The sequence below is a fragment of the Haplochromis burtoni genome, unplaced genomic scaffold (genome assembly GCF_018398535.1).
Source record: "Haplochromis burtoni strain Fernald_Lab_line unplaced genomic scaffold, NCSU_Asbu1 Contig_478, whole genome shotgun sequence".
In the NCBI taxonomy this organism is placed as follows: domain Eukaryota; kingdom Metazoa; phylum Chordata; class Actinopteri; order Cichliformes; family Cichlidae; genus Haplochromis; species Haplochromis burtoni.
In genome coordinates, this window is record NW_024582839.1 from 353,869 (window position 1) to 367,918 (window position 14,050).

The window sequence follows — 14,050 nt, forward strand, 5'->3', positions numbered from 1 at the left end:
GTCGATGTAAGAAGCCAAGAAACTCTGTTTCAGACATTGTCTTTCTTCTTCAGACTGATTTGAACAAAGTGGATTCTGCGTCAGGTAATCTTCGAGAAGGGCGTTTTCAGTTCAATTAAACATCGAGATGACATAGTCTTTAAAGCCAGGCACCTCTTTCTGCTTAAATATGAACCCAAAAACTTCTTCTGCCGGCTCGATGCCTGACATTGCAGAGATCTTTGGAGAGCTGGACCATGCATCACTTGCAATCCACGTTCTGTTGACTCTGTGTTCAATAGCTGCTTCCAGGATGATTTCTGCATTAGTGTCCTTTGTGAAGAGGATGATGGCCTCAGTAGAGGAGTTTATGATTTTTTCCAGTATGTTCATTCAGCTCAGTTTGGGTCTGGGAGTTGTTTGTCATAAAATCAGCTGACAAGATTTGAACAAATTCAACATAGATGTTTGTGTCTTGGCTGAAGGTATCTTCAAGGCTATCACTGCCAAACAATCCATACTCATCGTCACTTCCCACAATAATCACTGTTTGCCAAAGAAATGTCTTCACCAGCTCAACAATACCTCTTGCCTGATATTCATCGCTCGGCACTGTTCGCAGAAAAGTGGGAAACTTGAATCTGTTGCTGAGAAACTCACTAGTTGATGCATAATTAATCTGTTAAACAGACATAAAGATATATTGCAATGCATCAGTTTCAACAGATATACAATCTAAAGATTTAGTTGCTAAAATCATTACATTTCTACTGGTCCTTATTATTATTAATGTCTCTTTGTGTTTCTAACTGAGCTTTGTAGGACAGCATCAAATGAATAGAAAACAAACCTGGGCAACTGATGACAGAGCAACAATTCTTGCTACAGCTATCGATACTTCCGAGTACCTTTCTCCAATCACCACCTTCATTTGGGGCTCTGATGGTAATAAACAGCTTCGTGGGTCTGACTGATTCTTCAGCAGCTCAAGAGTCGCTCTCACAGCAAGGCCGACATCTCCACAGATGTCATAGATGTCTTTTCCTTCAGTTACTTTGAAACAATCTGCTGTGATGTTTATATCTCTGATGAAGTCTAACAAGTGTCAGTACTGAGAAATGATCAGAATAATAATATTTCTGACTGTCTGAGGCAAAATTACAATCGAATTGATTCAGGGATCGGATTAAATTGGGGCCTTCTGAATTGGAATCAAATCGATTACAGAAATCAGTGACGATACCCAGTCCTAGTCACAATGAGTCAGCATCTGTATGCATCTATGTATGCAAGTATCAAGATATTTGACAGCATCTGGTTGATGCAGTACTTGTCGTAACCAATGTCTAACCTGGTTTATGACTTCTGAAGCACATCCTGTCCATGAAACAGTGCAATATTATGATTGTAACACTTACATTGTATTATTTTTTTTATTTACTTTAAATATCGATGTGGGATCTATATCTATGACTAAGCTGGTGCATGACAATTTAAAGGAAAAGCCTAACCTGTTACTTTGCACAGTGAGGGGTTGTTGTTTCCCTGTGAGAGATCTTTTGTTTGCATGGTTTGCATCCACCTGTTCTCCAATCAAAAAGGTTTATGCAAAGGATGACACAGTATATCTGAGTGATCACTGTTATGGGATTGGTTTCTTCAGGATGACAATGCAGATTGATGTGTTAGACATTTCTTTCCACCATCACCATCACAAAAGCACTAAACAGGGGAATATTGCTCAGAAGAATGGTTTTCATTCCTCCATTAGATTCTCAGAGATTCAGAAAATCTGTGCCAAGGCTCATTAAAGCTATTCTGGAGAATTGGCAGGACACTTTTTTTTTTCTTTTAAATATCACCTGTTGCAAACAGTTATTTTTCTGTGGAACTTGCTTTTGTGTCTGTAATTGCTGGAGATGCAAAATGCATTTGATTTGCATCCAAGATATTTTGTGAAGAAGAAAAAACATATGCAGAGCTCAAATTCTAAGTAATCCAAAGGTATTAAGACTAGGTTTCAAGTTTTTTTTAATTGAAAGACTACATTACTGATCCAAACATGTGGTGCAGTTTTCACAGCAACCCATGAGAGGGCAGCATGTTTCATATAACAGCCCTCATTGAGAATTATATGCCTAATAGTACAATCATTTTTACTTTAATGAAACCAATCACTAGAAATGCTATCATTCACTATAGCTAGAGCGCTGTTTCAATAATGTTGCAAAAACTGTTTCTGTTACATTCAGTATTGAAAGTGAGGATCATGGCACCTGATCAACTCGGTGAAAGATGTGAGGATTAAGCTATCGAACTCAAATCAAATTCCTTAAGTCAAAAGAAGTAAGAATGATATTATACATTATACAAACGCCTAATCTGTATTTTTTATTTTCTTCTTTGGTATTTCTCAAAATAATATTTATAATATTCTATGCATTTTCATATATTTCCCACATTTATATGTAATTAATTAATTAGTAGGATTATTTTATTTTGTCACGTTATGTTCCACTGCACTGTTACAGGAAACTAAGAGCAGCTTTTGCTTTGAAACCGCCCTCCTATATGGATTGGGCCTCCGGTTCCCCACGCCCTATGGGTCGTGGAGCAGATCATATAAAGACGTTACATCCAGCTGTAGCAGCGGACACCCAGAGGGCACCCTGAGGAGGACCGCAGAAAACAGACATGGCTTCATTAATGTGGGGACTGGTCTGCGTTATCGGCGTTGTCCTGGCACCGGGATCTTTAGGCACTTTCTCACAGCCCCGGTCGTACATTACGCCCCCAATTCCACGAGTGTCCCCGCAGGTCCCCCCGAAGTTCTATGGGCGCCTCGACGATAACAGATCTACTGTCCAAACCTCCGACGAAGCACTAAATGACGAAAAATTTCACCAGCACCAGGCAGATGATTTTACCGTCCGAGGAGTCCAGGAGCAGCGGAAGGCGCGAGCAGGTACCAACAACTACCTTACAGGAAGGACGTGATATCCATCCACCTGCTGTGGACGCAGTGTGCAATGGTCCTTTGCTCTCACTTTGTATATAGTTCTTTATAATATAAATTCACAATAACAGTAGATAATTTATTAACTTTGTTGTAACTGATTACTTTTTGAAACTTAATAGTTTCTTTATTCTACTTTTTATGTAGGTGACTTTTGAAACTAAAGTGAATTTAAATAGTGCTTAAAATATATGTCCAAAAACCTTTTTTAAAGCAAGCAATCTTTTTGTTACTACTAACAATCTGTTGTTTGTCTAATTATCTAGACAAACTAACAGTTTCTTTGCTTATCCATTATATTTTGATAATAATAAATAATTTTACGTTCAAGAAACGACTTTGTTTTGTTTATCTTTTATGTTTAACAACTTTTTTTCTGTATAGTTTAACAGTTTATCGGTTAACACGCCTTTCTTCTATTAAATGGTAATCTACTGTTTAACTCATTTGTAACTAGTTTGTAACTGTCTACCTGTACTGCCATACCTTTTTTTTTCTCACAATTTCACTTCAGTCATAGTTTCAGTTAGCTGCACTGTTTGTCACTCGCTTATTTTTATTACATACTATTAGCTAACGGTTTAATCTCTTTGGCATATATTTACTGAGTTGTTTTAACGAATTAATCATCACTTATCTATTCTACTAATTTATAATTCTGCTTATCCCTTCAGTTACTGGTTAACTGCTCAGACTTGCTCAGATTCATTACCTACTTAAATTGTACGTTTCTAGAATCATTTATAGAAAAAGGTCATCGAAAATTATTTTTAGCATGACTGGTGTTTCGTTGCTTTTTCTTCTCTTTTTGCACTAAATTAAAGCAGCCAGAGGTTTAATTCTTTTCCCTCTTAACTTTTCTTTGTTGCTTGGCAAAGATGCTGGCACATATTCCACGTCTCAGCCACTACAAAAAAGTCCAAAGCTGCTTTCACCGCTGCAAGACAAAGCTGCACCGCTTGGATCCTGGAAGCCTGCTGGAGACTCCAGAGGATCCATCAGAACTAATGCAGGTACTAAACTGAAACACTAATAAATCTGTTTTCCCTTTAATTTCTAGAATATGAGTTTTGATTTGTGACTGAAAATAAAACTTTGCAGTAACTGTTGCAGTGCTTGTCTTAAGATAAACTGATTTTCATTAAAAACCACAAAAACATGCTATTTTTTTTCTTAAAGCAACAAGAACCAACTGCAGAAATCGACCAATAGATCTGGTTTTCATCATTGACAGCTCCCGCAGTGTACGTCCTGCTGAGTTTGAAAAAGCCAAGGAGTTCCTGGTGGACATGGTGGACAGTTTGGCCATTGGCTCTGATGCCACTCGAGTAGGCCTCGTCAATTATGCCAGCACCGTGCAAATCGAGTTTCTGCTGAACACATATTCTGACAAGTCCCATGTGAAGCAGGCACTGGCCCGTGTTGAGCCCCTTGCTTCAGGCACCATGACAGGGATGGCCATTAAGACGGCCATGGACAAAGCTTTCACCATGGAGGCAGGAGCCCGAGCTGGCTCTGCAAGCATCGCCAAGGTGGCCATCATAGTGACAGATGGGAGGCCCCAGGACAAGGTGGAGGAAGTGTCAGCATCAGCACGAACAGCAGGAATCGAGATCTACGCTGTGGGAGTAGACAGAGCTGATGTGGCGTCTCTCCGACTCATGGCCAGCCAACCTTATGATGACCATGTCTTCTATGTAGAGACTTATGGTGTCATAGAGAAGCTCACTTCAAAATTTAGGGAAACTTTGTGTGGTAAGGATGAAGATGATGATGATGGGAGTGAGGATAAACGTGTAGATCCTGGAAGTGATGATTACAGCCTAGATAGCAGGAAGGAGGGTAACAGAATAAATGAGCATGATGATAAAGGAAACAACGGTACGTCAGAGCCATCCTTCTTTTATTCAGCTGTGATTGTATGGGCAGCACCATAGAGGGAATCTCCATTCTAAAGTTACAGTCCTCTTCTTTAGAACAAGGACAAGGTAACTAGTGATTTACCTCCAAAAAGGGCATCATTAACTATAGCCATTCAGATGGAGAGAAAGTAAGAATGGTGTTGATGTTGCCGGAATTAAACACGCACAAGTTATACTAACCAACTTAAAAGAGAAGACCAACCTCCTGTCACTGGTTGATCTGCTGACTTGGAGGAAACTCGAAGTACTTTGATACCTTAAAATGGTTGAAACCTGATATGATGCTGTCTTTATTTTCACAGAGAGCGTGCTCCGCTTCACGTGCAGCATTGCAGTTTGCGCCTCATGACATGTGCCTTGCTTAGTTACCTGCAGGCCTGCTCAGGTGCTCTCCAATTATGGCCTTCGCAGCCTCTCACATGAAATTAATAGCCACGTATCATAAAAAGTAAAATAATTATTTTATTTGAGTTAAATCATTTTAAGTGGAAATTTCAAGGTTTTTCAGTTAAAAAAACAGTTGATATAAAAATGCCAAGCTTAGTTTCTCCTTCCAAATTGTGGTTCCACACAAACTAACAAAGTCTATTTCTTATGCTAGCCATGCACCATTATACATTATGTCAAACTTTGCAAGACTTTTAACATGCTTTTAATATGCAAATATTTGTGTTTGGATTTTATCTGTTTGACTTGTACTGCATGGAATTGTCTTTTTTTAAGTTCTGGAAACTTGAATTTAAAAACACCTCTTTCTTCACAAATAACTCTTTGCTATAACATCACTGTAGCTGAAGCACAGAGATGAATCTAATTTGCATGATGCAGATTGCTAGAAGCATACTTGCAGCGTACTAACATAGATGCACAACACAAAATAATTAATTTCAATGAATCACTAGACCTAAGCCAATCAGACACTGGAGTGTTTCTTTTCAGGTTTGGAGCCATGTGCTCAGGGACACAACTGCCAGCATATTTGTGTCAACAGTGGCGACTCTTACAACTGTAAGTGTCGCCCGGGCTACATCCTTAACCTGGACAAGAAAACATGCTCACGTAAGAGTCTTTATGTTTTTCTTCACATTTATATCCATTGTTTAACCTTTTTTCTTTTTTTTACCATCCCCCCAACAGAAACATGCATTGGTGTCCTGGATGTTTGATCTGTTTTCTTATAATCCACTGGGGAAAGATTTAATAAAAGGCATTTTTTGTAAACTTTCAAGGGCATTATAACCATGTGGTATGGGTAACTAACTGGTCAAACCACGTTATAGTATATGAAAGATCTAATTTTTTACCTATATTCTTTCCTATTTTTCTATATTTACCAGGCTCATTGTCTAGCTGTAGTTTCTTTGTATAACCTTTAAATATAATCACAATAAATCCAACAGCCTCAAATATGATGATATTTGAAGAACATACCAAACAAAAGTCATCTGCAGTGACAATGTGAATTATACCTTATATACTTTAAGCATTTTATCTGCCTCACTTTCATATTCTTCCTGTGCATGAACAGAGGCATTGGGAGTATATATAAACTCATATTTACTAAACTTGAGAGCAGAACATCCATGACTATTGTGCTTAGTACAGTGAACTCATCTGCTGGCTCATACTTGGATCATCCACTGATCCCAAGACTCTCTTTGATCCAGGCCCATCTGGGTGCTCACATTACAAGGAATTTGGAAAAAGTTCCTATAAAATAAGATGATTCTAAGGGGGGTAGGTTGAAACTTTATTTCAGATTTGATTTATTTTATATTGAATGATATTAAAACTGAAAATTGCAGAGAAGGAGGTGCAGGAAGCATTTGTGTTGTGCTAACAGTCATTAAGAATGGATCATTTTAAGGAACTGTTAATTTTATCCAAGTCAAGAGGTCGGTTTTAGAGCTTTGTCACTGACAAAGTAGATGGATTTATATGCTGTATTGCATTAATTTTGGATGATTGTGGAAATACTTTTCGAAAATATCTTGAGCTGTTCATCTGTTTTGTAAATGGTTAAAGCCCACCCATCTACACTAAGGCGGATAAGTAGCAAGCAAAATGGATAGATGTATGAAATTATTTTTTTTAACCATATGAAATTTGGATTTTGGCTGTATGCGTCCCATCTACCACAGTAGTAGACACAACTAAAACTTATATTTTTTAACTGTAATCTGGATAAGAAAGGAAAACTTATTTCAAAATTTCACATGTTGTGAAACTCCTTTTGAACATTAGCTGGTTTGGGCACTTTGTTCAGAAGACACACACACTGCATACCAACTCTTGTTACTAATGTTTTGGGTTGCTATAAATAGATTAGGACAAACACTATTCAGCACAAATTAAATAAGCAGGGCATGGTGAAAGCCTGCATTAATGAGCGGCACAAACTCTAATGGGTGCAGAAAAGCCTTCTTAGCTGTTATTTGTAAACTGAAAACTCTTTCACTACAACGTGAATGTGTGTTTCTTTCCAGGTTCAGATCCATGTGCCCGGGGAAATGACTGCCAACACATTTGTATCAACAGTGATGACTCGTACACCTGCAAGTGTCGAGTTGGATATGTACTGAATGCGGACCAGAAAACATGCTCACGTAAGTATATGATTTTTTTATCAATTGATTTGCTTTTGAGAATTCATATTTATTAATAATGTTGTTAATTATGCTGAGTTTGATTTTTGGGTTTGGACATTAAAAAAACTCACCTTAACCTTTCAGCACATTGTATTTCACATGGTCTGGAAGTAAGTAAAATCTATCCCGACCTTCAGACTTTGGCCTCTCAGGTGAATATTAGAAACCAGTACTAAGGAGAAGCACACATAAGAACTGATGTTTCCTCTCATTTGATTGAGATCTGCAAAATTGCCAGTCACCAAAAGGCCAAAGCTTAGCTCTGATTATATAAAACATCACATCACGTGTGATCTCTTTTCAGGTTCTGATCCATGTGCCCACGGTCATGATTGCCAGCACACTTGTGTTAACAGTGATGACTCATACATCTGCAAATGTCGAGTGGGATATGTATTGAATCCAGATAAGAAAACATGCTCACGTGAGAACCTGGATCCTTACAATTCAGATGTGTCTTGGTTTTGCTTCAGAATCTGCTTTGTTGAACTCTGTGACTGAACCAGGTAGATGTTAAAGTTTTTTTCTTCCAGGTTCAGATACATGTCCCCAGGGACATGACTGCCAGCACATTTGTTTCAGCACTGGTGATTCATACATGTGCAAATGTAAAATGGGATACACATTGAATCCAGACCAGAAAACATGCTCACGTAAGAAACTTAAATCTCAATATGTTTGTTTTTCATAAACTAAAGGAGAGTTTTTAACAATAGAAGTGGATTGGATCGTGTCATCAGTATAAGTCAGTCAGATGTGGAGCTGTTTCTTTACAGGGTTGGACTTTTGTGCAAAAGGACATGATTGCCAGCACATTTGTGTCCACAGTGACGATTCGTATCTCTGTGAATGTCACGTGGGATATGTTTTGAATGCAGACCAGAAAACATGCTCACGTAAGACTTTTCAGTATGTCTGTTTGGTATCTGTGGTGTGATCCAGCATTTCAAAGCATGCCCACAAAACTGCTGTACTTCACCAGAGTGTAGTTTTTCATCTTTAGTGTAGCAAAACTCATCATCTCTTGTACACATGGACTATTGTTCTGATCTGAAATTACTTCTATTCTTTCAGTGAAAGATTTAAGAGATTTGAGTTACACAGCTCTCTGCGCTTCCCTGACTGAACACCATCAGTTAGAAGTGAAAAAATGTGTATTCCTGATCAGTTGCAAGTGATTGTCAGTCACTGTGAAACTGATTGCTACATGCCACTCGCTAGAGATAACTGTGTCGTGTGAGGAGTTGGTGAGGGGTTTCTGAAGGTTGCTGGTAGTCTCTAGTATTAAATAGGCTGCAAAGAGTTATATGGTGCTGTACCAAAAACCTCTTAGTGATTGCTCTAGTTTCTTACAAGTTGCCGTGACCACCAGTAGACTTGAGGTGACTCCTGTTGTGATTTGATGCTGTATAAATAAAACTGAATTGAATTGACTTGTCTGCAAATAATCTTAAACTGCTCACCAAGTGATAGAGATGTGTGATTTGATGCAAACTTGAAATAAAGACTGTTTTCCTTCAAAGTAAGATTTTAACATTTTCTAATTTCACTGCAATTTGGAGAGTAAACAGGGAGTGTTTGCAGACAGGTCAAAATCTTTCATGCAGACTGTGGGCAACCATGGCAGTTGGCTAGCAAATCACAAAGAGGTTTTTGGTGCAGCACAATCTTTTTTTCTTATTTCATCTGGCAACAGTCAGGAAATATTTGCCAATTGGCCGGATAACACACATTTTTCCATAGTAACTGGTGGTTGGCAGTGGGCTACTGACTGGTATCTAAGCCTTTGTGATTGAGGCCTAACCAAGTATTCTTTATACAGACAACTGATTATTTGTTTTATCATGAGGTGCTGAGGGGATGAGTGTTTCTTTTCAGGTTCCAGTTCAGATGCGTGTGCCCAGGGACATGACTGCCAGCACATATGTGTTAATAGTGGGAATTCATACATCTGCAAATGTCGAGTGGGATATGTGCTGAACGTGGATCAGAAAACTTGCTCACGTAAGAAAGATTTGTTTTTAAATTTCTTAGAATATTTTGTTATGCCATAAAGATTCAAGAAATTGTGGAGCAAATGTATTATAGTCTAAGGAGCTTGGAAAGAAAGGTACAAAACAAAAGTATTATACATGATATATAATGCTAGAAAAATGATTCAGGGGGACCTAATGTTAATGTGTCATCAAAAAGTTCTGTGACACCTCTCATAAAAAGCTCATAAGAATGTACATTTGTACAGTTTCTGCTTTAAAGTAATCTTCTTGTGCACCTCAGGTCTGCCTCCAGCCCATCTGTGACATATGTTAGGTTTCAAGCCAACCAAGAGGCTGTAAGGGCCTTCACTAGTATCACCTCTTGGTTGGATGGTGCCTGTAAAACACACCTAGAAGCAGCATGAGATGCTTTAACTCGAATAACATTTTAAGGAAGTGGACAAATTTGCAGAGAACTAATTTGGCAGAATTGTTTGGTGATCAAGAATTGGCTCCTTCTTCTTAATCCAATGTGCATGGGTACATGCTGGCACAATGGCAGGCATTGTGAATGTCCCTGTGAATGCCAGAAAAATAACAAAAGTCCTTATGGTTGTACTATTAACCTGAAGCCTGTAGGTTTTGATACTTCAGACCCTCCGCTGTTGTTAATAAGAGCTAGGTTTTAGAGGCGCCAGCTCTTATCAACAGTAATGATTCCCAAAATGAAAGTCTGGTCAGTTTAACAAAGAATTGGATGTTTGCTCTCTGTGCATACTTGAGGTTCGTTTTGAAAGTGCAAATTCAATCTGGCATGTCGTCAGAACGGGAGTGACCGAAACTTAACAGTGGCATTTGACAAGAGGTGCATAAGAAGATAATCTTCAGGGGAGGTCAGCCAAATTTAAATGGATTTCTCTCCAACTGAGTGGGAGTGGATAACTTTTTAAGCCATGCCTCGTATTATGAGAATGAGAACAAAGCTGCGGTTGACAGAATAACCAAGTCAATTAATATTATTGCAGGTTCAGATGCTTGCGCTCAGGGACATGACTGCCAGCATATTTGTATCAACAACGGTGTTTCTTACACATGCAAGTGTCGAGAAGGATATGTGTTGAATACAGACCAGAAAACATGTTCCCGTAAGAATTTTACCTTTTTGTCAGCATAAATCTTCAAGCCTAGGTTTTCTGTAATGTGCAACTGATATGGTGGATATGCAATATTGTTTTACTAAGAGATGTGGCACATGGTTTCGGTAAGCCCTCAAAGGTGAGATGCCAGTATTATATTTGTATTTACAGTCATATTCTCTGACAGTGTCTATAGGCTTCACTATTTTCCTAAATGGAATTTGTATGTAAAAATCTGGATGAGCTCAAAGATTTATACCTATTATGTGATCCCTGGTGTCTGAGTGATTGGAAATCCCACAGGTTCTACCACATCTATCTGAGCACCCACTTTACCTGAGGGTAGGGAGGACATTGCTATTTAACATAAGCATTGACATGAGTGATATTTGTTATATGCCTTATGGATAATTTACCTAATGCAGTGGCAACATAGACTCCACCTGACCAACAGTTAATTCTGGTCATTGATGCTGTTCATGTTTGTTGGTCATAGCGATGGCCTATTGGTGTCTGATAGGCTCACCTCTGGCAAATTGGAGTCATAGAACTGAACATGTTGACTGTATTTGTTCTGTTGGTGCCTTTTGGAGCATTTTAATTGAATTAACCTACAAAGGATATAACTTGCTTTGTGATGCAGACCAAACGAATAAAGAAAAATCTGAAATGTACAGACCTGTACAGTTTATGGATGTAGACTACTAACCAAGCTTAATGGCATTAGCCAATAACTCAGCCCTCCTTCTTTATTTGTCAAAAAACAAAAAAGAAAAAACTCAACCCCCTAAGCAAACAAACAATCAAACATCAGCAGTCAAAACCCATGAGTAACAGCACATGTCATGCCATCCTTTATATACAGTCTATAATACAGATATAATAAATTCCATTGTATCTGCTTGGGAACATGGTCAAGCCTATAATACTGAATCTTCCCATTTAAGTTTACATTTTTTTGCAATGATATCTATGTATTAATGTTTTGTGTTTTTCATTTTGCATCCTTCATTTTGTGGAAAAGTCTACAGCTAACGAAGATCAGTGGCAAGCATTACACGTGCTGGTCCAGCAAAGATTATGACATGAGATGCTGGAACTGGAGTGGAAATTTTGTGATGGAGAACTCTGGCCCAACTAAAGAAAAATCTTTGACTGGAGTTATTACCTGTTATTACTGTTTCTTGTTTCTTTTTTTTTTCATTGCTATTTGTAGTACATATATGTTGTACATGTGAATAGTATTTCTTTAAGCATTGATTATATGTCATGAAATCCATGTTTATGATCTGATCTCCCTCACAAAGGACAAATCATGTTGGTTCTTCTGATGCATATCATCTTATCAATAACCACCAACTCTTTTTATTAAAAATAACATCTAAGATTCATAAGATTTATTAATCTTTAAAACAGTTTACTTATTGAGCACTGATTCTTTGAAAGGTTTAAAACATGTTGGTTGCTGCTGTTGATCCTTAAACAAGTGGAGAGCTGAGAAGACATGAAAAAACACCTGTGATATCATTGGACTGTCTCAATAATTTTATTTTACTCTTTCAGAGGAAATGAGGAGTGAAATAACCGAGGATGCCTGCATGTGTGAAGCTCAGATTGTGTTCCAGAAAAAAGTGCAATCAACCATTCAGGAGCTGAGCAGAAAGCATATCCTTTTTCTTAAAAATGTGATAACTGCATGAAAGAAATATCTGTTTTACTTTGTGTCTCAGCCCGAGCCAAACTATCTTAGCAACTGAAAAAACTGAGCAGGGGCATTAAATATCCTGATATATTTTTTATAGAAATACTTCATTTTAAATCAAAATTTCATTGTTTCAGTAACACAAATGAATAAATTTTAAAAAAGCATTTATATATTTCACACACCTGTCCCATATCCTTGTTCCACTAACTGGTGATTGGTACCATATCTTGATGTTCTTCCAGAAATGATAAAAAACAGTACCATCAGTTCTACTCAAAAGTTCTACTCAAAGACACAAGGATCTCCCAGTGTTTCAAATCTAAACAAAGTAGGGAGGCTAATGTTGCTCCCATGAAACTGAGTATTCAAATCTCGAACAAGATTTGTTGTTAATTCATAAAAACAGGACAAACTTTGTCTTCTCATGTAAACGGATTATGTTTCCATGCAAAAGAGCACACTCAGTCACTTCAAGGTTAAGTCAAAACTTGCTTTTTCTTTGACTCTGTGTCTCACTCGATGAACTCTCAGACAAAGTGAATCAGATTGAAAGCCACCAGCAATATTAAGAGCATCAATACCATCAGAGGACAAGTGCAGGGCATGCATTACATCCAGCTTCACGACCCATGGGAGTCAACCTGTAAACATCTGTAAACTGGAATGTTAACATTTCAGTGAAAGTGTGCGTGGTTTTGATTTTTGTCATATTAAATATGATTATTTTTTTTAATTTGCTGCCCAATCTGTTTTTACTTCTTGCTGTAAAGTCAGGTAAAACTGGTGTACATGTTTACATATACCTGGGTTCCTATTCAAATATGGATGACAACTTGTTTATCAACATGTAGTCAACTAAACAGCTCTGCTTCTATAATTGTTGTTTATTGAGTAGACAGCCTATTACTTTCCTATTGTGCATACGCTACTTTGAGAGCTTTTCTATGTCCGTGCAGTGTAGCTCTTGGCAGAACACTAAGCCTCCATAGCAGAAAAATATAAGCTAATCTCTTATGTAACAAGAGTTTTATAGTTGTCCGTCAGATTGCAGCATTCTAAAAAAGACCAAAAATGAAGGCTGATTCAACAGGCTTATGGCATGTTACATCACAACGATTTATTATACCCCTCCCTTTGATACCTGGATTGTTTGATAACCTTTTTATTATGATTATAATTATTGTTTTGCTTGCACAAATGTGATTAGTAATTACTATTTTGTTTGAAGGAGATGGAAAGTAGTTCAAAGAGTTTAAGTATTACCAACTCTTCCAGTACTTTGCACACTTGGCCATGAAAGTCTGTTTTCGTGAAAAGTTTTAAAAACCTGACTTACTCTATATACATGTGCTGTTTAAATAGACGACCATATGCATGACATAATGTATATTCGTACTTAACTGTCTGTATATTGATTTTGTAAAGGGTATTTAGTGACAAATGAAAAATAAATTTTCTGAAACAAAGGATTTAAAATTTCTTATATTGTGTTATTTACAAATTTATCATTCATTTTAACACTTTAACTGTCTGATAATAATCTTTATCAGACAGTCTATGATCAGGAAATGTTATATTTTTGTCTTTTAATATGTAATAACTTAAATATTTAAATGTATTTGAATAATCTTTTGGGCACATGAGAAAATACATTACCAAACATGACTG

General features: G+C 37.5%; 1 protein-coding gene across 9 annotated transcripts; it reads left to right on the forward strand.

Moving 5' to 3' along the window:
- The first annotated feature begins 2,554 nt into the window (after positions 1-2,554).
- Positions 2,555-13,851, forward strand: LOC102296157 (matrilin-3). Of its 9 annotated transcripts, none has more exons than XM_005946265.3 (12): positions 2,556-2,944; positions 3,874-4,008; positions 4,175-4,876; positions 5,857-5,976; positions 7,404-7,523; positions 7,870-7,989; positions 8,099-8,218; positions 8,342-8,461; positions 9,444-9,569; positions 10,567-10,686; positions 12,241-12,342; positions 12,899-13,851. In XM_005946265.3, exons 1-12 carry the CDS (start codon positions 2,674-2,676, stop codon positions 12,949-12,951), a joined length of 2,109 nt encoding a protein of 702 aa, XP_005946327.1. In that variant the 5' UTR covers positions 2,556-2,673; the 3' UTR covers positions 12,952-13,851. The 9 variants fall into 9 exon arrangements, with proteins under 9 accessions (XP_005946328.1, XP_014196824.1, XP_005946331.1 ...); XM_005946267.3 differs by having other exon boundaries at positions 2,557-2,944; positions 4,175-4,750; XM_005946266.3 differs by lacking the exon at positions 7,404-7,523 and having other exon boundaries at positions 2,555-2,944.
- The last annotated feature ends 199 nt before the right edge of the window (positions 13,852-14,050 follow it).